The sequence below is a fragment of the Melospiza melodia genome, chromosome 1 (assembly GCF_035770615.1).
Source record: "Melospiza melodia melodia isolate bMelMel2 chromosome 1, bMelMel2.pri, whole genome shotgun sequence".
NCBI classification, from domain to species: Eukaryota; Metazoa; Chordata; class Aves; order Passeriformes; family Passerellidae; genus Melospiza; species Melospiza melodia.
Window position 1 is genome coordinate 54,306,950 of NC_086194.1, and position 26,283 is coordinate 54,333,232.

The 26,283-nt window shown below is 38.5% G+C and overlaps 1 protein-coding gene across 5 annotated transcripts in view; it reads right to left on the reverse strand.

Moving 5' to 3' along the window:
- Positions 1–3,491: 3,491 nt before the first annotated feature.
- Positions 3,492–26,283, reverse strand: part of CDK13 (cyclin dependent kinase 13) — a 46,868-nt gene continuing 24,076 nt past the window's right edge. Inside the window, exons 6-14 of one of the 5 annotated variants that reach the window (XM_063158352.1) lie at positions 24,421–24,610; positions 21,868–21,924; positions 19,040–19,141; positions 18,845–18,922; positions 16,639–16,755; positions 15,580–15,711; positions 13,165–13,316; positions 9,681–10,061; positions 3,492–8,603 (exon numbers count right to left, since the gene is read on the reverse strand). In XM_063158352.1, coding sequence (XP_063014422.1) covers positions 7,747–8,603; positions 9,681–10,061; positions 13,165–13,316; positions 15,580–15,711; positions 16,639–16,755; positions 18,845–18,922; positions 19,040–19,141; positions 21,868–21,924; positions 24,421–24,610 — 2,066 coding nt within the window. In that variant the 3' untranslated portion in view covers positions 3,492–7,746. Of the gene's footprint in view, positions 8,604–9,680; positions 10,242–13,110; positions 13,317–15,579; positions 15,712–16,638; positions 16,756–18,844; positions 18,923–19,039; positions 19,142–21,867; positions 21,925–24,420; positions 24,611–26,283 lie in introns of all 5 variants that reach the window. The other 4 variants (XM_063158329.1, XM_063158344.1, XM_063158335.1 and 1 more) reach the window with 4 other exon arrangements.

A 26,283-nucleotide genomic window follows, 5' to 3' on the forward strand; every position in this document is an offset into this window, starting at 1 on the left:
AATAAAGCATGCAGAATGTTTCCCTGAATACAAAGAAACAATTTGCATTCTAACAATTGAGACTAGTAAGAAATATCCAAACCCAAAATGAACAGGAGCTCCCCAGGAGATCAGTTGAAAGAGAAGGTCATCTTCAATTCACCTGATGCTAAAAGCTGAAATAGAGTTAAATTTCTGATAGAACAGGTCTGCAAAGTTCTCTTGAATTTGTTGGCTGTTTTACAATTATCCCCAAAAGGCAGCATTGTCATGGCAAGTACAGTTTGCAAATAAAAATGATTACTCCTACCTGCATGTCTTGTTTCACTGTCTTGCGCAACCATATGGGCTTGTTTGGAAGTCTCACAGCAGGATCTATAACCCATAACAAGAAGCAGTCTGGGGAGAAAAATGTATATAGCTTCTAAAACCTGCCAGGTTTAGAGTAATACTTTCCTGATGGAGAATTGCCAAACCATCTGCAGGTAAGTTTTGAACTATTATTTACTACTCCTCTTCTCATATACAACATTAATAGACTCCTGTTCATTTCCCATGTCATCTGTTGTTCTTACTCCATTCCCTACCCCCCTCCCCCTCACAAACAGTTTTTAGAAAAAATGGGATTAAAAAATGCTCACAATTAATCTTTGTTCTGCAGAGAAAGCAGGAAAGTGCCTGTGCAGTCAGAAGGTTCACTGCCTTCCTTGTCCTGAGGGCAAGGACTCCAGCCCAGGGATGTCATGGAATATTTGTGGGGCAGGAAAGGTTACAGGACCACATATGGGTAACTTTGGCTGCTGTTTTTGTCTGCTTTGCACATCATCCTTTGTTTTCCAGTATGGGGATGTGTTTTAATTTTAGCTCTAGTGCAGGAAGGCAGGGAATGGCCTGCTCCTCTTCTGTAACTTCCATGCATTTTTTGATACTGGGTTAGCTGTAAAGCAGAAGTCCAGGTTTCTCAATCAGTTTCTCAATCAAAAAAATGATTTGCAGGCAGTTTCTAACATCCAAACACTCCCGTAGATCCTTTTGCAGTTGGTAAGGATGAAGGAGAATGAAAATAAATAAATAATGAACTCTTCCTTACTCCTTATTCCGGGAAAATCACCTCCTAAAGCCAGGCTTCTGTTCAGTTCTCTGTGAGCCCATTCCTTTCTCAGGGTGGCCTGGAGACAGAGCAGGGAGAGACAGTGACACTGGCAGCTCTTAGGGCATTGATGCTTGGAGAGGCTCCCAAAGGCAGGGCAAGCACACGTCAGAACGTCCTGACCACGGCCACCTGGGCCAAACCAAGATCCCAAAACGCTGTCGAGAGTGCTGCTCCCCATGATGGAACCTGCTGACATGCTCCACACATTTGTAAAAAATGGGCTGAAAAGAATTTACAGGAGGAAAGACAAAAGGCATCTGTGTTAGACATTGCTGTGCATTAAACACTTGCTTCCAGCTCTGTCCTCTGGTGCTAACACCACAGCCTAGCATGCAGGAGGGAGTGCAGCAGAGACACCTGCACAAGTCAAATTCTGGCCACTTATTCCCCCAAGCTACCTTCAGGGCAGCACACAGCTGTTAGATCTGCTTGTGAGTACAAGGCTGGTTTCTGTAACACTTACCCTTGAGTATTCTCCTTTCTAACCAGCTAGGTCTCCTCTACACTGTATTTCCTAATATTGAAAAAAAAAATCTTCACAAAGCCTCTTTGCAAGAAGTCCTATTAAAGGTATATTCACCATGCTATGAGAATTTGCCATATCAATAGTATGCCCAAAGTGCCCCCAGAGGAACTGCTGAAGAAGAATTGAAGCTGTGCTGTGTGAAGTGATCCAAGTATTGCCTATTGGTGAGGGCTGCTCTAATTAAGAAAAAGAAAACATTACCATAAGGCTCAAAGTCCTTCTGACTATGCCTTTTCTCCATAGGCAATAAAAAAAGCCCAAAATAAGCAGCCATAACAAGTAAACAACTTTAAAAGCAAAACCCTCAAGCTCCATCAAAGTGACTGGGAAAAGCAACAGTCACCCTATTTGTCAAACAAAGTTCTCTGCCCACGTTCGCTGTGACTGCAAAGTGCTCCAACTTTCATTTTCTTCCACATGGTGGGGGAGTTTGGTAGCTCTAATCCTGTTCATCCAGATGGCCTGTCAGGTTTTATAGGCATTCCTTAAAAATAGAAGCAACTTAATCCTGGTTCAGGTAATTTAAAAGAAATTTCTGCAAAACTGCATTGTTCTTTAAAGCTAGCAGACAATAATTCATGTCTTTGACAAGAGGACTGGTTTCCTCTCTTACCACCAATTTCATAGACCCATTCCTTACTCTGTGTTGATACACAAGGAACTGCAGAACAGCCTGTATCTCCTCTTCCACTTGGTGCTATTTTACTTGCAGCTGAGGATATCGACTGACATGCAGATCCCACTGGAATTATTGCTGATCCCTTATTGCACAGCTGGCTACCCATATGGCAGTAAGAGCTCAATGACAGAGATCCCGCACCATTCTCAAACCATTTCACACTCATGCTCCAACATAAACCAGAGCCAACTTCGTTACAACTTTGTTATGAGTTGCAATAACAGCTTTCACGAGAAAAACCTAGCAGACAGCTAGAACTGGTTACACACAACTGCCAGATCTGCTGCGTGCAAGTCAACACCCTGTGAAATACAGCCTGAGCTTGTCCCAGAACTGAAGGTCAGGCTTTAACTGTAGCTGTCACCAAAACACGGTTTCCAGAGTGAGGTGTTTGGGCTGCAGCTACACATCTTGTCAGCCTAATGTCAAATGACACCTCTGTAACTGCTGCTGGCCCCTGTAACTTCCAACTGCACTTTCACTGCCCATCCATTGACTTCACCAATGACAAGTGATGAAGCAGCACTCTGCTCTGCACAACCTCAAGTTTAAGAGAATTGAAGATAACAGCAAGTGCCATATTCTTGGATGGAGGTATAACATTTATTGAAAGATTCAAAAGGTTTCATTAGATAACTAATACAGTAGGAAAAAAACAAGAAAAGCCTCAGGCATTCAAAGCACAGTTGCCTAAGCCAGACTCAGTTCACAGTGTCTCACTCACCACTGAAAACACCTGGCTCTTTAGGTTTGGTGTCCCATTGCTTCTGACAGGCACAGCATCCTTTTTAAAGAGAGCGGTGGAGGATAATAACTGCACCTCTGCAGTCTGCTTGGACACTGCAAAGGAAAAGTCACCTTGTCCATCGCCCACCATCGTGAGCAGCTGACAGGTGCTGAAGCAGCAGCTTCTGAGCGCTGGCACAGCCCCTGTGCCACATCCCAGCACTCCGCCTGCCCCGGGGCACCATCGGTGCTTGAAGGGCTGCTCTGCTGCACCTCTGCTCCCACAGCACCAGGCCCTGCAGGGCTCCTTCCAAACAGCACTGCAGCAGTAAACTGCACAACTTCAATACACTGAAAACATCCTCACATTAACCCACTGTTCTTTTGAAATGCCTTTTGACAACCAGAGAGGGAAAACAAGGAAAGACTTCAATTTTCATGTATTTTATTTACAGGCCGCACAATACATTTTATATACAAATGGCTTAAAATAACAAAGAGTAAGCAAGCTGAAGCATAACAATTTATTTTAAATTAAGTTGTCTCGAAATAACTCCTGCAATAAAGTTTCTTCACCCTGATAAGCAAGTTAATTTGATTTTAAGTCAACCCAAGGTAATTTTATTTTAAAATATAGAATTCAAATAAATTTTCTGGTGATTCCTCATTTTCATGACACACTCTGCAAATACAGAACATCCCAAAACTCTCAAGAAGGGTAATAGCCAAAATTTCCTCATCTAAAAACACTATAACAGAACAGACTGGAGAAATGTTGTATGTAAAACACTTGCATGTTTTATTAATGAAAAGAAGAATGCAAGTAGTACGTCTGACATTTTTCTCTCTTGGAAACAGAATTCATGGTCCAAGATCTAATTTGCCTGCAGACAAGAGGTATCCTGTGTTATTTCATTACTTCAGTTTTTACCACACAATTATCTACTTAACTCATCCAACTATAAACTTCACCAAAACTGAAACTGCCTCCACCAAAACTGAAAGCAAAAGAAGAAGAGCACTCAAAACCGTAAGAACTTAAAAACGTGGCACTTAGTGCCTCTGCTTCTAGAAAGCACCTGACACTACTGTGGGATGGAGAAAATTTAAGAGACCACATTTAATGGAAACATAAGAAAATATAAAGTTTGCCATTTTAAAATTAGTTTCCCAAGAAATTAAAATAGCATTTAAGGAGACATGTATTTTTCTAGCTCTTCCCTAGCACTGCTCATTCTGTTTAGGATAACGACGACTAGAGATCCATAAAAGCAGTTTCCTTTTCCTTTGGCTGAATTTAAGCATAATAATAGTCTTAAGTGGTTTAAGTCATGGTCATTAGCAGTTCAGTCATTCTCACTTTCTTCCTCTTGGTATGGCTAAAGATGACTTAATATAAATAATGAAGCACTTGCTATTTGATAGTTCATTATTACAGTATTTCATTACATTTTATTAGAAATACAAACACACAACACTTACTTTTCGATGGGGTATCCAGGTGTCTATAGCTCATTTTGGAATTGCAGCACAGAAAACATAAACCCAAAGGAATGAGGGAGAAAGTAATGAAAGCCATGGCTCCACAGAAAAATAATGCTGTTTTCAGAATGTCTGCTACTGCATCAAAAATGCAAGAGCCACATGATGTAAAGATGCCAAACTAGTACAGACTCTGCTGAGTGGAGGTCACGCACAAGGGTAAATGCTGCCATAAGCACCTCACCATGTGATTTAGTTCAAAAGAAATGTTGGCAGGTAACACACATGCCCAGTACAAATGAATGTGGGCCTGCTGTCCTTAGATCTGGGCAGTTCCCTAGCTGCTAACCTGCCCAGACACAATTCCAGAGCCAGGGGAGAGCAGCTGCAGGCACCAATCCTCCTGCCACACCTGCACCAGCCCAGGAGAAAAGGTGTCAGCAGAAGAGCCAAGAAGATTCCCTGAATTGCAGAGAAGGCAATCTTTTTAGAGTTATCACGAATAGAAATACATTAACTTTCTCTCCAAATTATCCCAACACTGTTGTCCCAGGCAGATATAGCGTTCAAAGTCACAAGCTAAAAATCCTTAAGCTGGGGAAATGTCATTGTACAGTATTCATCTGCTTACAGCACGCCAGAGTTTTGTTTCTGATTCATCTGGAAGTCACTTTTTGCACCTCCTCTCTCCTCAGAGTCAGGATTATTTGTGCTGGGGCTGTTGGGGCTTTTTTGTGGCCAAAGAGTGAAATCCATTCTGGTAGAACAATGTCTGAAATTACTGCCAGTCCAAAAGCAAACTGCACACTCATTTACAGATGCAGAGGGGACCTACTTCTCTACACCGAATGAAGCTAACTAAATGACTTGAAAATTTATGTCCAAAAGGGAAGGCAGGAGACACAACTTCTTCCTTGTATTTTTTTATTGGAAGTAAACTAATTTAGTTCTCTGAGATCTACTTTCCATTTGAACTTACCTGTGTTTTCAGCCTACTACTGCCTGCAGTTACACTTCAAGTGCAGGTGGGTAACCTCTGACCGCACATCTTTAGCGAAACTAAGTGCATATTAGCTTTGAAAGCTTGATTCTAGAAAAAAAAAACAAAAAAAAAAACCAGAAAAAGCAATCTGTGTATATATTTGTGAGTCTGGGTTTTTTTAAGATTAGTAAACAAAGAGCCTTAGCCAACACTGTCCGTATCTAAATGACACTGATGGCTTTTGTCTTTAAAATTTTACTAGCAGAAAAATGCTATGGGGATGTCCTTACTCAAGGAAAAAATATGGTCCAGTGCACTGTCAATCCCATGAAGCTTTTGCCTTTCTTAAGCACAGGCTATTCAGGTTGTAAGTATTTGTTTCTGACCTGGCCACTTTAAAATTGGTCCTGGCCACTTTTATTTCAGATGGCAGGATTTTCTACTGTGTCTAGTGGAGGCAACTGCCAGAATAAGGGACAGTGTAAGCAGCAGGACTCTCTCCATTCCTCATCTGCCAGATCCTCAAACACTATACAGAATTAGTGAAGGGAGTTTCTCCATGCTCTACAGTGTGGGAATTAGCCATAAATGAGTCAGGATTTTCAATTGAAACTAAACACCAAGAGCTTTGGCTTCGATCCTGAAAATCCAAAAAGTCATTGACAAGACATTTGTAATAGTGTAAGTAGAAATTTTACTTTTTAAAAAGTAGTTTTTAAACACTCAGTTACATAAAGTACCGATTTGTCAACTGGATAATCAGTTGGAAAATTGTTTCCAATATGGGCTTCAAGACATCCTATTACGTACAGGCAAAACATAACCATACCTCCTCTCTGCAGGAGAGGCTACTTGTTGTCAGAGGAAACAACAAAAAAAAACATGCTGGAAGTTGCAATTAGTATGAGGAGTGGCTCTTGGTAAGAGTTTTAACTATAATAATCCTAGTTGTTCCGAGACACTCAATTCCAATATTAAAATGTTCTGTGGATAGCAGATATAAAATCAATTAATTGGCACAATCACAAGTTTACAGCGAATTACAACTAGTGTCAGACATTTTGCCATTGCTTTAAATACTGGTCATTTTTCCTTTGGTTACTTCCTACAATGCAGTACTTGGGGTAAAAAGACAAACAGTGTCAGCTTTTCACACAAAGTAAAGAAATTACTGCTGTTGACATTTAAGAGAAAAAAACCTATTTCATCACGTGGTAAGGACATATAAAGTATAGTTCATTTGGCAGAGGAACTAAAACACTTAATACAACTCCAACAGGGAGCTGAGGAAAAACTACACTCTTCATTCTTCTCCTCACTTTCAATGTTTCTCATGAAGTTCAATTTGGAAATTACAGTTTTATCTAGGTAAAATCAGGTCTCTAAGTAACTGGCCCATGTAAAGTAAACACCACAAGATTATGACCTGCTTGAGTTTCTTCCTATTATCTGAATTCTCTTTTTAATTACCTAGGTTTAGGCATTATGTTCATAGCAACCTATGAAGTACTTCCAAATTTTTGCAGACCTTAAGCTTACATGTTAAGGCACTTACCATTCAAGTAAAACAGTTTTTATATAAACAAGCGTGGGAGATGGAGAGAACATTTTACCAGAACACCCTTTTCTTTTTTCTTGGAAAAAAAAAAAAAGTTGACCAAATATTTATAAAATTTTGCATCAAGAGAAAGGTTGTGTTTTATTATCTGAAATGAGCACGAAGAACACCTTCCACAATAACACTGAAAGCAGTGCAAAGACTGACAGTGGCCTTTGACTATAAGTAGTTCTGTAAAAACAAAAATACCAAATAAATCAGTGCCCTGCTTTGATTGTTGTAAAATTTCATTCTTTTTACATAAAAGTTGGTCCAAACTTACAAAAAAAGCACAAATGTGCATAGTTCAGAAGATCTGAAAGAGTGCCATAAAAAGCTGATGTCCCTAAATTTAGCATCCACTTAAAACTGCCAAAATACAAAATAAAAGTCAGAACTAGAGTTTGTGAACATGTACAATCAAGTCATCTAGTTTTTAGACAGCATGAGTTGTAAGCATTTTTTAATTTTTTCTACTGTATGCAAGACCCTTTTCCACATAAAAATAAAGCTGTTGAATTAACATTATTCAAGTCTGTTGAATTGCTGCTTTAAATTGCAGCTAGGGGAGAAAAAGAAGTTTTTCCAGATAAAAATGATGTGCCTGAGGAAAAACAGATACTCAATATGGTAATCCTCTGCCTCGCCCTCTCACTGCAGATGTGCTAATGTGTCCCCTGAATCCTTGGGAATAGCCAGGTCCTTGGGCAGGAGAAGTCCAAGTCTGTCCATGCATGTGGCTGATGCCAGTGGGATTTTCCTGTAAATTACTTCCATAGCTATAGTTGTGCATCTTTGTGGACAAAGAGTGTGCACTCTCTGGCCCTGTGGAAGCATCACTGCTGCTCCCCAAAACCGGGATTGGGCCGTGGCTGTATTCAAACCTATGGTCTTTATCTCCACTGAACAGCATGGGGCCAGCATTGAGGTAAATGTCTCTGTAGCCAGTTACTGAGCTGGGAAAGGATTCCGGAAAGGCTGATGGAGGAGGGGCAGCACCAGAGTGAGATGAAGCAGTACTGTAGTTATCCAAAGACTGAATATCGGAGTTTCCAAGGAAACTCCTCCTTTCTAATACCCCTGATGGTCCGCTTCCTATTCCATCGCTAGTGCTGTAACAGGCAGATGAGAAGGACGACGATCCAAAGTTATCCTTGTAGTCTGGGCCTGTTACATAGGAGTCTCTAGCCTGATAATCCACACTCGGTGGTACTGGCTCCTCCGTTGTGGCCTGAGCTTGATGCTGAGCCAGCAGCTGCAGAAGAGCTGCTTTCACTCCCGCATGAGGATCTGTTCCTGAAGAGTTACTTATAGGCAACTGCTGATTCTCTGTCCGATAATCAAGGTCTTCATCGGTGAGCGGCGGAGGCTCCGGTGGCTCGGGAGGACGCTGGTCTGGAGGCAAGATCCGAGGGCGCTCCTGCTCGGGTGTTCGGTTCAGAAGCCTCAGCTCAGACTGCCTAACCAAATCCTCTTGACCTAAGAAGATGAAAAAGAAAGCTCTGGAATAAAAGTATACAAATAATAGGACCAGAAAGAAAAGGACTCCTTCCTCGAAAAACATAGAGGTCTGTTAACTTCAATTTTAATGAATTCATTAGCTAAATTTGTCAATAATTATATTGACTATTTTGGACAAAATTTGCCAATAGCTCATTTGGCTCAGGAGCATGATGCAGGTTGCTCCTTAGAGATTACCAAGCAGTCAGTTAAAGAAAAACAGCACAAGTTCCTTAAAAAAACCCACAGCAAAAGCCAACAACCAGGACAAAACGCAAGCAACACAAACACTAAAAATTCAAAGGAGGACCAAGATTCACAGATAAGGATAGAAGTCTCACAGGACAAAGGGCCACCCTATCAAAGAGCAGCAAAACTCAAGGTATAAAATAAACACAAACAAAAAAGCACACCTCTCAAAAAACCCCCCAAAACCCTCCAGGAACAGCCCCAAAGCACTTCAGAGTATTTCTTTCAGCAGCTGCAAACACCACAAAACAATGTAAAATAACCTGAATTTGCAAGCCAAAAATACGAACAGAACTCTAAACTGTGAGAGGACTACAGAAGCCACGACGATACCTCAATGGAAACCTTTAGCCATGTGTGTGTGACAGTTAAAGGTAACCACTGAATTTGAAACTAAAGAACTGCTCTAGTCAGCATTAGAACCCAAATTAAAATACTGTCTCATGAAAATAAGTTTTACCTAAACACACAGCCAAAACTGGCAAATTACATCTATGCATCTGCTAGAAAAGACTGTCTTCACCACCACATTCACCACTAAGAAAACCCCAACCCCTACAATAATGATCAAAGTTTCATCTCTAATACTTGTGCACCTCTTAGGTTAGCTATTGCTTGCTCTGTCTGCATGGCACCTGTTAGACTAAAAGACAAATTCTCTGATCCTAACATAAAATTTGACCAAATCAATTTAATCTCCTATATTCACACAGATTCATATGGCAAACATGTTAACTCTTTACTCCCACACTATTACATCTCCAGTGCTCCAGGTATTTGCTGGTTAGCAATAAAGGCCTTCAGTACCTGCAGACACATATAATGACTTGATCAGATGTGGGTAGCCAGGTGCCGGAGATTCCACGTCGTCCCGGCTGACAGACACAGGAGTGGCGGGCTCTGGAGGCTGTCTGAGTTGTAATGACATTTCATTTCCTGATCCATTTTCCTTCTCCTCCAACACAAAATCTTTTTGTTTTGTTTGCTGAGCCTTTATTAACTGAGACAACAGAACAGCAAACGCACTCTGCACAGCTGCCTGGGCAGCATCAGTGTCCACTTTGGGCTGACCCAGCTGAGCAGGTGGCACGGGGGGCTGTGTGACCATCGGCTGTTTTAGAGGCTCCTGCTCTGGAGGTGGTGGCGGAGGTGGCGGCGGCTGCTGCTGCTGTTCTGACTGTTTTTCACCTGCTGACAAAATTCCAGCAGGAAGATTTATTTTATTTAGTTGCTGTTGAGTCTCCGGGTTTACCTTAATATTCAATACTTGGGCAAACTGTGCCAAACTAACACTTGTTTTAGACTGTAGCAGGTTTAGCAGGATTGCCACTTCATTCTGGTTTAACTGCTGTCCAGTGCTTGTTTTTGCTAAAGACAAAAAAGGTGTTTTTAAGTATTATTTAGAATTGGCATATTTGAGAAACTCAAAAGAAGACTAATCTAGCATAGCTGACATGACTGGCAAAGCATGGGTTTGGACAACACAGAAATGGAATACTTCTACATGTTAACTGTCTTTAGGGAGTATCTATAGGAAATGGAACATAACCAACGTGACTTCCATGAGGTGCAGGCACACACTTACACAGATGGAAAAACACCAAGCTAGAGCTCAATATTCCACAATATAACTAAGCTGGGGCTTAAGGCCACCTGCTTCAGGCAGCTATTAGACTTCCAATCCTCATAAAATTTCCTATCTTTGATATATCACAACCTTTTGTTAAAAAGTAGCCACCTGCAAAATCCATTTCCAGTCATATTCCAGCCCATTCTAATTCAGCACTTGGGTTTTAACACCTGCCCACCTGGCTCTACGTGGCCTAGGAGCTTACAGTATAAGTGCAAAAGGCAGTGCTAACTTTGAGGGAGAAGCCAACCACTCAGTAGCAAGAAACGTGGTAATACACAGTTAATTCAATTAAATGGAGTTTGCCACAAGTAAGAGCAGATTATGATGATGCAGGGGAATATGAATAAAGAAGTTTGAATATCAATGTTTGAATATAATTTTTCAGCTTCAAACACCCATTGTGGTGAAACAGCATGGATTGCAACATGCCCTATGAGCAAATGATTTAGAGAAGAAAGCAGCCAAAAATTAGAAAATGAGTGTGTGAGCAGGCTGGCTGAGCTCTGAATTTTTCTTAACCCAGGTCGGCACATTCAGTCCCCTTCTATCCTTGCCATTGTGCTATCTTAGCAATATATTAATTCGTGGCAGATTAGAAGCCATACATGACACACAAAAGTATTAAGTATATGCCTTGCAACTTTTAAGAACAGCACAGCTGGAAAATGCTGCAAAGCCCACAACCCACAACTCTACTTGTGGATGTGCACCAGGATACAAGCACTTGGAACTGACTTAAGAAGAATCCAGGGACCTCAAAATTGTTTTGTATCTATATTAACATAATCCATCTTCTATTTGGCAATACAAAAAAATAAATCACAATTTTCTTATGCCTTATGCTGACTCTCACTCAGATGTTGTGATTAATTGAAGATTTTGTCACATTTGAGGATAGTATACTCAACATTAAAAACTTCTCTCAGACCCTCAGTGGAAATTCATCAGAAAAATGCCAAACGGGGAAACTAATCTACCTATTCCATACTCTTTGGTTAGCTTTAAGTTCATTCTGACAGGAAACTATTCTGGGAAATCTGTCATAACAAAATTATTGAGTCTGAAGAGCTCCTGTTAAATTGCAAAATGCAATATCCAGGGGTCCCACTCATCAATCAGAACATCAGCAATTGATACAATGTCTTTTTAACCTCTCCTTTTGGGGTGCTTGGAAACAAATGCAAGAGTTTTGGCTAAAGTATGTACTTGGTCATGGAGTTACATAATTTGTCTTATTAATAATATTATCTAAGGTGCATTACAACTTTCAGAAGTGTTTTGTTTAATACAGAAAATGCCTCTATGCACCACTGAAAATTAAATTGTCTTCTTTTCTACCTAGACATATTTTTCTGTGTACATATGGGTAAACAGCAATATAGGTTAGAATGATTCCTCATCTATTTGCTTTGGGTTGTTTTGCATAGTCAGTATTAATGACTAATAGTAGTCTCTCATCAAGCTGTTATATCATAAAAGCACAAAGAAATTAACTGTCCTTTGGACTCTTTAAACTTCTAATATAGTTTCATTGATGGGAGAAAAAGTTACAGAAAGTCGTTCTTGAAAGTGCTACCAAAAGTTTAGCCTAAACACATGGATTAGCAGAATCTTGCAGCGGGTTTACAGTGAGAAACCAGATGAATGGAGCAAGAGGCAATAAACTGCAATAAAATATGATCAAAATAACTACTTTCAATGGATCTTTGCACAGAATATTTGGAGCTCTGCTCTACTGTTAAATTAAGGGCTGATTCAAGATGGTTAGTATACAGAATTGTCAGCTGCTAAGAATGCATAAACTCTGTATTTTAGCTGAACTCCTCTATCACTGCCACAGGATTTAGGCTTACTTTGCACAATCAAAAATGGTCTAACATTTAACTAACAGGTATCCATTTGGTGTTGTTACTCTTTGCATTTCTACATATTTTTAAGAACTATCACTTAACTGCTGAGTATCTCAAACGCTCTCCATATGGAACCACTACTTTGTTATATTTGTAAAACTTGTCTCAAGCAAGATACTTTGTTAAAGTTTCAGAATTACTGGCAGTGCAATTCACAGAGGCAGATACTTCATGTTATACCAACTTCTCGGGGGGTGGGTTTGGTGGTTTTTTTGTTGCTATTTTTTTTATTACAACTTGATTTAGCCCCAACAACCTGGAAAGCTCAAGACTAGCATAACATGCAGATGGAATCTGTTCCAATTTAAATTATAATTGTTCTAAACCCTGCCTTCTGATCAGTTTATCAATTCAAATAAAGCTCATCCAATCTATGGAGACTGTGAGAAACTTTGAACAGCCACTGGCTTGTGGAATTATCAAAGAATCATAGATGACCAAGAGCTAAAATCCCCTCAAAATACAGAGCAAGCAAGTTAGTTGCTCTGACCAGGCTGAAAAGTTACGTATAATTGGAAAGGAACACTTACATTTCCAAAAGCAAAGGCAAATATTTTGTAACAAAGATTAAACTTACAATACTGCTCCTCCCTCAAGAATCCAGGAGACGCCAATACTCTGTAAATAACATCTAAAATTTCTAGAGGTGCAATCCAAGTAGTAGGTAATTATAAGAACTGAAAATATTACTGACCAAGTGCTACACTAGAGCTGCCCTGAGTTTTGAGTTGGGAAGAAGTTTGCATGCCTTGTGGGGTGTTGGTTCTGCTCTCATCCATGCCTAGAGACAGATCCTTCCTAGGGACTTTAGCTGCTGCAGAGTCATCAGTCATGCCCATCTGCTTCTGTCTTCTGCGTTTCTTACTCCACAGCTCATGGCAATCCTGCCACAAAGGAAGGCTGCAAAGAATGATTAAAGATAATCAGTTTTATTCCTATATTTAATTTTTGTTTTAATCATACTGGTAAAAACACTTTAATTATACATAACGTAACTTCTGAAACCCAGAAATACATCAGGAAACACTCAAAAGCCAGCAAATTCCTGCTTTTTCTGGCTGAAAACTATTTACTGAGCGCCTCTTTCAGAAGCATATGTCCTTCTGGCAGAAAAGGGGGAAAAGTATCTTAAAATGAGAATTATTTTCCTAATTATTTGTGTAATTCAAAACTTCAAAATCAATGCTGCACAGTTGCTATGAAATATACAACTTGCATACTACCAAGTAACTAAGTTATCAATATGAAAGCATTTTTTTCAGGGTCCTTCTGTCTGCTTATAAAAGTACTGCTGAGTCATTAGGTCACATATTTGTCCATAGGAACAGACATGGCTATCTAGTATTTATAGTGTATAGCTCAGGCAACCAAGAAAGTAGGGAGAAAAAAGGAAAAAGTTGCAGAAATAAGTTGCACAAATAAATATCACTTGACACTACCAAAGCTGGGATACCAAGAAGAACAAGGGGATATCCTATATAAGACATATGAATGCAGAAGCAAAATTCTGCTAAGAAACTTATCTGCCACCAATTCTGGCCTTCCATTATATCTCCCTGCAGGCATCTCAATTCTGATTTCCTGAGGAACACAAAGACCCACAGAAATACTGAGATGGGCAGTAAAAATAATGGTTTATGTTTTCCTATTACATATGAACTGTCTTAGCAGTTCTGTCACCCAGAAACATGGAAAAATTAGCTGACAAATGCCAAGAGACACTGGAAAGGCAATTATGACAACTGCTTCCTTTATTCTCTCCCTCCACCTGCATAATATTTTCTGAAAGACAACTGGAAGTAAGAACTCATTGTGAGAAGTATCCTATGGTCCTTCCAATCTGCATGTCACTTTCTCTGGATGAACAGCAGCTCCTTCTCAAAACAGAACTTCAGTCTCTCAAGAGAACAGTCAACACCTTCCTGTGGTGTGCCAAAAATGAGTGTGGTTTCTCCTAATTTTTAAAAGGACACCAGAGACTAGTTTGTTTTGAATTTCCATATATCAGCTTCTAGAATGGATGCATTACCACATCCATTCTAGATGGACGCATGGGAAGAAAAGATGATCTTCTTATTCACTTACTTTAAAATGCCCATAAGCAACATGCTGTACAAGTGGTTTTGAAACTTCAGCAAACAGCTTGAGATTGCTGATTTCTGATTTTTACACAGTGATACAGTCATATTCAGGCAATGAAACCTCTTTGGCTCATGTTTCAGAACATTAGTAATGTTTGCCCAGAGAGCAAAACAACAAACACCATCTGGACACAATCCATGTGCTCTAGGATGACCCTGCTTGAGCACAGAGACTGGACCAGATGACCCACTCTGGTCTCTGCCCACCTCACCTATTCTGTGATTATGTACAACAATTTTGTGCATATAACAGGTAAGTCTAGAAAGAATTTTAATAAAATCCTTAGATGAAAAAATCCTTAGATAAAAAGAAGTCAGCACAGGCTGCCTTGAAGGCTCAGTTTACTCAAACAATATCATGGATTGTATGTTCTGACAGCTATACTGAGGAAAGAATGAGACCTGAAGATTCTCTAGTTCCTTTTCATTGTTTTCCTCGGGACATGCTCCATTATGATTTGTACTGATTAAATGATGGCAAAGACACTCCAAAAATCCTACAAAACATTGTAATACACTTCCTCTAGAGAAACTGAAGGAACAACCCTGCACAATTTCACTTTTCCTGCCTGTAAAACCAAGGCTCTCATCTGGTTCATGAAACAATTTATTGTATTTCACTTTAACTCTCAGGTACCTGTGCAGAACTCTATACCCACTGTCATTCTATCATCAAAGACAGCAATTCAGATTCATGGAGGATCTCAAAATCCCTGGAAAAAGTAGACACTGATAAACTGAAATAACAGGGAAATCATGCTTTTTAAATTAGAAACATTCATAGAAGAGTATTTTCTTTAAAGGTAGTAACTCAACTAGTTCTAGGAATGACAAAGCAACTCTGTTATCTATTGAGTCACTTAGCCACACAAGCATTTTACTACAGAATGACCTCTCAACAACTGCATATGTCAACATTTCTGCCACAATCTCCTTTACTGAACCACAACGAACTTATTGAAACAGGTGCATGTTCACGCTGCCCAGAGGTCAGTACCATTACACCAGTGGAAATTACTTACTCTGGAGGAGGCATTTTAGATGGTTCCACATCTCGCAGAAACTCACACTGAAGAGCTTGTTCAGCTGTGCAGCGCTTGCTGGGATCCAGGGCAAGCATATAATCAAATAAATCTAATGCAGCTGGTGGGATGCTACGAAAGTGCAAAACAGAGGAAAGCGTCACATCTTTATTTTGTATCACACGCATCTGTGAAAAATTTTAGTAAACACATCCCTTCCAAGATGATCAGTAAGTCCTCAGGTAACTTAAATACTAACAAAACACACCCACAACCTGAGCTTGATAGCAGGAGTTTGCAGAAATACACTTGACTTTTTACAACCTGTGCTATTATATAACCCAAGCTTTCTTCACCTTGTGCTGTTTCATTGCTTGAAACCTTGTACTTACAAAAAAACACACCCACATTTTAAAGCTAAGACTGTATTTTTACATTTTGAAATTTACCACCAGACTTTCACTTGATTCACAGACAATAATTCTATTGCTTCAAAGATATTAGTCTCATTAGTATGAACAGGATGACGCATTTCTCTTCAAACCCACTGCACCTGAAGGAGGGGAACAACCCCCTTAAAATAAGCTAACAGCTGTTTTCCATACCTTTCACTTGTGATATATGCACAAAACTAGTCCAATGGTAGTACTTTAGAACACATGGTTCAGGTAACTCCTCTGTGTTGAATGAGTTTATGACATAAAAGACTAATGTTAACCAGACTACATATTTAGCTGTAGCCAGTTTTACCAATAAAAAACAATTAAGTATTCTGAGCTGTTTTCTGGACAGGGCAACAAGCAGGTGTACCAAATAAGTATTTCCTTAGGTGAAAGCTGACAGGTGGTTGAAATTTTAGGGCCTTCTTTCCTCTTCTTGATGCTCCTATTAAATAAGGTTTAATACAAGCTCTGTGGGTATCATGGGAAGGACAAGAACCTAAAGCCAGTTTTCTTTACACTTGATCTATGCTCGTTCTCCGGAAAATACTGAAGTTCATAAAGTCTCTGGGAAAACTTAATGGTATTACAGATGACTAAACTAATTCTTCATCCTTACAAAGCAAACTCTTCCCTCAGTTTTCGACGATACTGCTTCTTTGGTTTCATTGTGTTGAAGTAAGCTAATTTTATAACATCAGGCCACACTGCTGGACAAGGACTTCCGCAAATTCGGCTGTACCAAAAAGAAAGGAGAAAAGGGTATGAGATCCAAAGCCACAAGTGAGCACAGCTGGCATTTTTGTTCTTGCAAGTACAGTGAAAACAAGAATGATTTTCAATTTTCATGTTCAGGTTATTTTTAGCTAAAATTTCTCCACTGTCAAATGCCCAACACCATTAAATAATGGTGAATTGTCTACAAAGGGTGATCACCCCACACGGACTAAATTTACTGTTTCTGCCTCAGTCCAGCCCAAACATCCTCTACACCAATGTTTACCAAAATGTAACCAACTACATCTGAAGAGTTCTCCAGGTATCTGACTAGAAAAACTGGATAGCCCACATTTAGAGTAACTTTTATGTCCTTAGCTCCCAATGCCACTGAAGAAAGATATACCAAATAGCTGAAAAAGCAGTTTTCACTGAGAATTTATTTAATGCTGAAGACATAAGGGAAAAAAATCAAATAATCAAGTAAGTCCTAAAGGCATAAACCACTATACAGAGAAAATCTCTATTTTTTACTTCAGTTATGAGTTTTATGCCTCAAGCCTCATCTACCTCCAGAAATGGAGCTGCCAATACTCTTATGCCCCACATTCCATCCTCGTCCTTTTTTCCAATAGCTAAGTACAAATTGATCAACACCACACTTCTGAGCAAAAGAACTAATACGGTGTTTCCATAAATGCAGGGTTTCAAAATCTCATGCAGACAGTCATAAAAAGACACTTTGCAAATACTTTTCCCTAGTTCAGCCCTCCTTTTCATAAGATTTAAATGGTTAGTGTAAGAGACCTAATGATTTATGCCCCAAGTGCTATACCAGTCAATCTGACTTTACACTGGTTGGTGTACATAATTTTCAGGAGGGAGAATAAAAATAATAACAATCTCCTACTATCAGAATGTACTTCACCTCTATCTTTGATAAATTTTGATAAGATAAATGTAGAATTTTTGGCTGCAACACAATCAATCACAGCAGAGATGTTCATAAAACTGATATGCTCAAACAGCAAAAAATGCATAGCATCAGTGAAGACAAGAAATGAGCTACAAACAGAAGCTTCCAGCAGGAGGACATCACAAAGTTTTAGCTCTGTACTAGAGATAAAATACAAAGAAAAACCTTGAATTACTCATTCTCATGCGCTTCAATGCCATCTAGTGCTCAAAAACAAAAATTTCCAAACTCATGAGTTTAATTCTTCTTACGCCAAAACCGACCACTGATCTTCTCTGCACCAGCTAAAACCTTCATTTATTAAGGTCAGCAAATAACACATTACACAGAAGCCTGCTACTGTTCAATCTATTTTGAAAGGCATGTCAGTATATAACTTTGTAATATTTTTAGTAAGTTAATCTGACCATTTACTGTTCACTTTCTGTAAGTTCTGTAGGACTCGCCACCTTGTCCCCTTATTTCTAGGAAGATGACCTCTCCTCATTTATAATGTCAATTATGATATCAGAGTCAAGAGCAGATTTTGCTTGCTGAATAAAGGGAAAGAAAAAGATGTTCTGGTTCCACTAAATTAAATACTTATCATTCTATGATTTATTGAGAACAAGGAAAGAAACAGAATTTTTATGTCTACCAAATGTCTGGCAGTTTTTAAAGGAACAGAAACATTCCCATAAAAGTAATAAAGCTAAGGTGTGTACATGGTAGACTTGAAACAAGAAGAACTCATGGCTAGCAGCATGCCAAAAACCTGTTCCTCCCAAATCCCACTTGTCCTTATTACTGTCCACGTCCTCATTCTGATTTGCGACAAGTAAGTTGCAACATCATCTTAAAAATTACAGGCATTTTGATTACTCTCTCTTTACAATTTCAGTAATAGGCAACTCCAGCTACTCTACAAAATCCCATCTTACTGGTCAATGGTACATTGCTAAGACCACAGAACACTCACAAAAAGTCCTTCATGTCTGTGCTGAAGTCACTTGTGTTAAATGCCCCTCAAAACCTCTCACATCTCACTCGGGGCAGTAACTGACCACTTGCAAGTATTTGCAGTGCATTATCTCAGAACACTAAGAAGCCTGTCCGTTTATGAGGCATCTATGTAGCAGTGCTTGCTAGTTACCTTATGAGTTCCAGTTGAGCAAGTTCTTGATTTGCTTGAAATATTGGCTTTTTTGTAAAAAGTTCACCCAGGATACAGCTGTAAAACAGTTTTGCAAAATTCCATCATTACGGCTTTTAGGACACAATGACAGAAACTTTAAAATTTATTTCTGGCTTGTTTTTATCCTTGCTAGGCTTCTATCCAAACTCTTACCCACAGCTCCAGACATCAATAGCTGGTGTGTATCTTTCTTCCCCAAGGAGAAGTTCAGGAGGCCGATACCATAATGTAATAACTTTGTTGGTATATGGTCGGCTGTTGGAAGGAGGAAAAAAAGAATTATCATTTTAGTACAATCACACTTCTAAAGAAATGATACCTTAAGGACTTTACGTCTGTGATGCTGTTCAAGAACAGTACAACCTTCCACTCTCTTTTTCAGTCCAGCAAAGCTGTAACTGCACAAAAGAAACACAACTACCTGATGAAGGCTACAAACAGTCAGATTGAAGATATAAATAATAACCACACAGCCACGTTGATGCTATGTGAATAGTGTATCTCCATTATTACTCAGAAAGCAATGCTGTATATTTATTACATTGCTAGTCATTTCAGGAGCAGGACTCAGATAAAATCAGTAACTTTCATGCACCTATTGGCTATTACCAAACTAAATATAGGACCTCTACATGCACTTTAAAAAGAAGGGAAAAAAAACCCACTTTTCCCTCTTAAAGTATGAACAAAAGAGATAAAAGCCTTTTTCTGGAACTGTATCATTCCAATTTTGATTCCAAAGCCTGGAATGCTTCTAGTGTCTTCCTATATTTCACAACATCTTTAATTCTCCACAGCTCTAACCAGAAATTTTGGTCACTGTGAATAATCCTTTCCGTCCTCCCACTAAAGCAAAGATTTCTACTAATGCAGACACACATTATTTTTTTTTGTACACAGACTGAACTACAGCATCAACAGTTCAGAACAGAAAGCAGAAAAGATGTTTGATGTTGGTTTTGTTTCAACCAGGGTGCTTTAAAAGTGATTCCAGAATTCTTTCAGTTTTCTTCAGTTTTTCACTAGGTGAAACTTTTTTTTCAGTTACCAACATGAGGTAACTCCAAACAGAAAGAGTAACAATAAGTATGAACAACCACAGAATGAAGCCTAACAAGCTCTTATAGCATTCTCAGTAGTACGGGTATCACTTCTGTAAAATCATCCGAGTCCTTCTTTCATTAAGGCACATAAGTCCAATTCCTTTTTAAAAGGTAGCACGATTTCAGAAACAATTCCATCATTTATCATATTTATCTCTGAAGCAAACATTCCCTAAGAAATGTTTACATGGTATGTACTATCTCTGCAGATACTTTGCTCATATGTATTAGCATATGGTGGTTTTTATTTGAACACTTGTCTTGTCATGCAATCTGTCATACCTCCTACTCCAAACACGTTAAATCTACCAGAATAACGTTTAAAGGAGCCCAACTACAACAACCAAATAGGAATGTACTTAAATTTTTACTTCCTCTCCATTATGCCCCTACTAAGTTCTGTACCCTTTCAAACAGTATTAAATTCTAAACAACAGTAAACCAAATGCAAAGTACATGATTTAAAAACCAGCAGCTATTATACACTTGTTGATATACATTAATTATATCTGTTACTGCAGGTCAGAAGGAAAACGAGTGACAAAAGAATTGCCGAAAATCTACTGAGATTCTAATTATTCTTCTATGTTTAATGGGCAATTCTATTAGCCAGCTTAATTAAATTTTAATCTTGGTGTCATTTATGCATAACGGCATAATAATGTTGCTGTTTCATGTACAGTAAAATGGGTTATTGGCATTATAAGGACACGGGACATTATAAGGACACATTAATCCTTAATAAACAGTGAGTTTTACAAAGAAAATTTAAATTAATTTAAAAACAGACATTAAAAAAACCCAAGCAAAACATAGTAAATCAGAGGGAAGAAACCCATTAGGCCAGTTTGGTGCATGTTAAACAAGAAGGTAGGATAACATCCTTTTATTATTAAGTACATCCAAACAAAAAAATAATTAGCTGGCAGATGCTTAAGATTATTTCACTTTGCTATTACACTCAACAGTTTTCATAACTGTACTTAAGCATATTTTCCTGAAATAAGAGTCCTGAGACAATAGCTCAGCGAAACTAATGCTAACACATTTATCAACAACATAAGAGCTGTGCAGAAAACAATAAACCCATAAAGCTACTGCTATGGATATTATTTCTCAAATTAAACATGCAGAAATCAAAGTAAGGTCAGGTATCCAAACATCTCTGTATCTAATGACCTCATGGACATATTACTGTAGTGAACATTCAGCCTGGATTTTGAAATGTCAGTTCCACATGACAAATGCTACATTACAAAGTAAATACTGAAGTTACTAATCATAAAAAAACTGTGCACCTGTTTCCTGGAGTATGAGCATAAAGAAGCCAAGAACAACAGAAGCACAAGTCACAAGAACTTTCAAAATAACTTTTATTTAAACTTGTATCTCTGTTTCCAGCAGATTCAACAGCACTGACTACCTAAAGAATACAATGAACCTCTTGAAATGTAAAGGTAAATCTTACACAAAAGTAATGGTTAGTAATGCTTATTGAAGAGGAGCTGTATGATAGTTTGTGCCAGCCAAAAAAAAAACATTTCCCTAAATAACATCTTGGGTATACCAACAGAAGAAATGTACCTCAGGTTTACAGGACCATAAACTTAGGAGTGTAAGTTAATTTCCAATCACTATATGGCCAGTCTCTACCATTATTTACCCAGAACACCTGGAAAAGCAATACACCCGCACAAAGAGACTTTGGTGGTTTTATGCTGTATAAGACAACATGTATTTCTTTCACTTTCCTAAGCAATTACTTGTATTACAGTACAGCAACATTTCCTCTAAACAAAACAGTCTTCTGTCCCTCATAATAGTTAAGCAAAAAGATTAAACTTCTGAATGCTTTTTCACAGTGTAATTGTATCTTACCTTTCTTCTGAGTTGTACAGCCGAGCAAGCCCAAAATCAGCGAGCTTTATCTGCCCTCTGGTGGAAAAAGCAAAGAATTATTTAGTGGTTAATCCTGTTAAGCTTTCTTCCCCCAAAATCAGGTAAAGTTTAAGACTGAAACAGCAGTGATCTTCACCAAACCACATTAATGATGAGGCAATGCTCTGCTATCTCTGCATCTCTTCAGTAAACAGTATGCTAACTCACTGAATAGGAAAGACAAGTGAGCAAAATTGGATATGCTTATCAAATGGCATTTACATTATAAGGATAATAGTAAAAATTTACATCTATACCATAAAATATTCCAGTCAGTAACTCTGCAGGAAAAAACTGAGGGAAGAAACTGCTGTTTTCTCAGGCCTTATTGCTAGCATGAGCACTTGTACAACAATTATCAGCAGTCATACTTCCTTCTAGGAAGCCATCAAAGTCCTGTTCTGTGCTTGTACATTTTAAATACAGCCTGTATATCAGGGTGACTGACCAGATAAGGGCTTCTATTTTTATCAGCAACCAACTTGCTGAATAACATAACCCCTAACCCATTCCTGAGGTTTTCCACATATGAGGGGAAGAGTAGAAGATACAGAGCTCCTGCCTGCCCGTTCCAACAGCTAAAAGGCACTGCTCTATGACCAGAAACTCCCACTACTTGTAACGTCTGGATGATTCAAACAGAAAGCTACCTGCAAGCTTCTCTAAATGAACGTTGCATTGTTATATGTGGTTTTTCTTTTCTGTACTGATAAACTTTAATAACTCCCATCACTTTCAAATACATGCTATTTAATCAAATTATGGCAAGATTTGCTGCTAGTATGACAATTTTGTGGTAACAGCATGTACATGACTGTTTTGTGATGATACCATATACAGGTTATAGTTTCCATCCACTTTCCTCCTCAGACCTTCAGAACTTTACTCTTCTTGGAAAACACCCATAAACAAAGAAATGTTCCCTTTTTACATGCTTATTTCTGAGAATGTATTTGCAGAAGATTATTTGTATTTGCTCAAAAATTCGTTGAAGTTGCCTATGTAGAAGATACATAATCCACATGTTTGGACTCAGGCTGTAACCAGTAATAGGATTTTTGAAACACTGGCTGAAAAAATCATTCAGATCTACTACCATGTTTTTCTGCTGCTGGTGGAAAAACCTAAGGATGCTCAGACACTGTTCTTGGGGGGAAAACCCAACTCTACAACCTGGATTGGAGAACACAGTAAAATAACAAGTTCCTCCTCTACCATAAGGCACTCTTCTCCACTTTAAGGTTACACCCAGCTTCTGAGTTCCCAAAGGTGCACACAGAAACACGAATGGAGATCAGCAGATAATAGGAATAAGTGTGTGGGCACAGTGAGTAATGGGGAGGAACATGTACATCTGTTTAAGAACCTGTATCATAATCTGCAGTAGCATACAGATTTCAAAGCAGTCAAGTGTTAGTTGACTGCTAAGGGAAAAAGGAGGATGAAATAGCAAAATTTAATTTGGAGAAAGCTGGGAGAAAATTAGGCCTATCAAAATAGACCCTTGATCAAATTTGCCCAGTATTTCATCTCCAACAGCAGCAGTAGATTTTTAGGAAGAACATGTGAACCCATTCCCTTTGGGGCTCATCTTCCTCATACTTAATCACTACCCACAATCATTGTGTTAAGGATGCTAAAACAGGGATCCCTGTCCAGCCCCATCAGCATGTGTTAATGATATTATCCTTGAATGTATCTCATCTTTTTTGGAGACTCCTGACACTACCCACAAAACTTCCTGTGACAACAAATCCCAGAAGCTGACTACCTACTCTTTTTTCTTAACTATACCCTTTTTTGCTGCTATAAACCTGGCTCTAATGTTGCTCCCTGGCTTTAGTACTCCAGGTTATGACGCACAACAGCTGGTAATGAAGTCATCCATTATTCTCACACTAGCTTTTTATTTGTTACTGCTGCTGCACACTGAAAACACCACACTTACTAATATGATTTGTAATTACCATGTGTTGAAGTAGTAAGAAACAAATTATTCTCCCAGTTTGATGATAGCAATAGCTGCAAGTTAAGGCATGTTCGAACATGCCTAATCAAATACTCTTTGAAAGCACTATCCTGACTGATGGGCTGGATCTTCATGACAGTTCTGAAGTCCTTGTCGAGGACCCAGCCTAGCCACACTGCGATCTTGAAATGAGATGGCAGAAAGAATACACTTCAAACACTTACATCCTACAATTCTGCATTAATATATTTAAACTCAGATAATTTTCCCTCCATACTCTGACTCAGCAGGATTAAAACTGAATCTTTTTTAACACAGATTAAGTTTAATACACAGCTGCAAGTTCCCATGTTAAGCAGGCGCATTACTGAATTAGTATTTTGCAACTGATTTTAAAGAAATTAGGCAACTTGGAAAATAAATTTTGCTAATGACTCCAATCAGGTGAACTGCAAAGACTGAAATAACGATTTAAAGATGTTAACATACAGTTTTTGTTACATACTTTTAAGCAATAACCATACCTATTATTTAGTAGAATATTTGAACATTTGATATCTCTGTGCAAAAAGTTCTTCTTGTGGCAATAGGCCAAGCCTTCCATCAGCTGTCTCATAAAAGATTTAATATGATTTTCATTAAAATGAACCAAACCAGATTCCAGCAGTCCCATCAAGTCATGGTCCATATATTCAAATACCAGGTAAAATGCACCTACAAAAAGAAAGGAAAAGGGTAGGAGAAACAGACAGAAAAACTGATTTAACATCAGTCCAAATAATTGCTGTTGCCTACTTTTTGAAATCAGAAGCATTTTTCATACAACTACTTAGATTTTCTGCAGTATTTATAGCTGTATCTCATGTCCAATGAAATATAGTTCTTTAACAAGTTTTAATAAATTGCTGTTTGATATAAACGGTTATACTAGTCAAACATTTGTGAAAAGAAAAATAATGTTACCACATGGTGCTTTAGTCTAGATAAACATGTGCTCTCCCTATGGCTCTCAATCTCCATCCATTTTATTTCAAGAAAAATTAACTGTGTTAATATTACCTATGAAAAGTTTGGAGAGGAAATCTAGAAACAAAATATGTACAAGCATTATTGTGCATTATTGTTCATCTGTCATGACTCAGTGATGAAATTTTTTAAAGATTTCCATGCAACTGGGTCAGAAATAAGCTGGCCTTTCTCAAACTAGAAATACCTATAAGACAGGATAAAATGAGAAAGCAGAACTAACCTACTAGTAACAGCAGCTCTACAAAGACAGACTTCACATTTTAAGTTGCCACATGCATATATTCAACACAAGAGAATCTGGTCTTATCTCACATTGGCCTGCATAATTCTATCACTAAAGCCATTAAAGCCAAGGCTCTTTGATATGTACAAGCACTCTTCAAGAGGAAAAGTGTTGAGTGACTCAGAATTAGCAATAACCAATCTCCAATACAACCATTCCCTGCACAATCTACTTTTAGTACTTCATTCTTTCCCTTCTTCACCCTGGGACACAGGACAGTGCAGCCCCTGCAGAGTGAAGTAAGCAGTGCAGAAACCAGATTCAAGTGGGTCTGTCTACCTTGCATTTCCAAAACCTCCTTAAATAAATCTTCCACTACAAATAGTTTCTATCCAACAAGAACTCATTACATGTTGTTGTTCCCAAAGTAGTTAAACTCAGAAACTAGTGAAAGTCTTGGAGCAATAATGAGAATTCAGCTTGATAGAGGCAGTACACATACACACCCATACTCTAATGAACTGACTCCTTTTCTTGTTTAGTAGCTGAAAAGGGAAAAAAGAATGCTAGGTCCATCTGCGATTCAGGAAGAAGATTTCTCATATGCTAAGGGTTAAACTTTTAACAATGATTAGCATGTATCAGCTAAGGCACAGGCCATTGCATACCTCATTGGTTTTGACTTAGGTCTTTTTGTCCTGTTGCATATTATACAGAGAAAGAAAAAAATACTCATTATAAAATACCCCTGCAGAGGGAGTGAAACAGGAGGTGAATCAAGCAAGTGCAACACAATCCCACTCACTTCACAAGGAGAGAGGGAAGTATTAAAGTCTATAAACGTATAGAAAATCTGCTGTGTTACTAGTGCACAACTGAGTTCACCAATCCAGTTCACCAGTTAACATGGAAAAGCACAGAGGCTCCTAATCTTGGTATTTTCAAATTAGATAGCTGGCAATCTGCTGTTAGATCTACTTCAGCAATGACTGAAGTATGAGCCATGACATATTTTTAAACGCCTCAAAACAAAACACCTGATATTAGTACTGCAGTATAAGAAAAACCTAGATATGCCCTTCAGAGGATGTTGGCTCAACAAAACTGAATGAACACCAGTGAATCTTGGTACCTT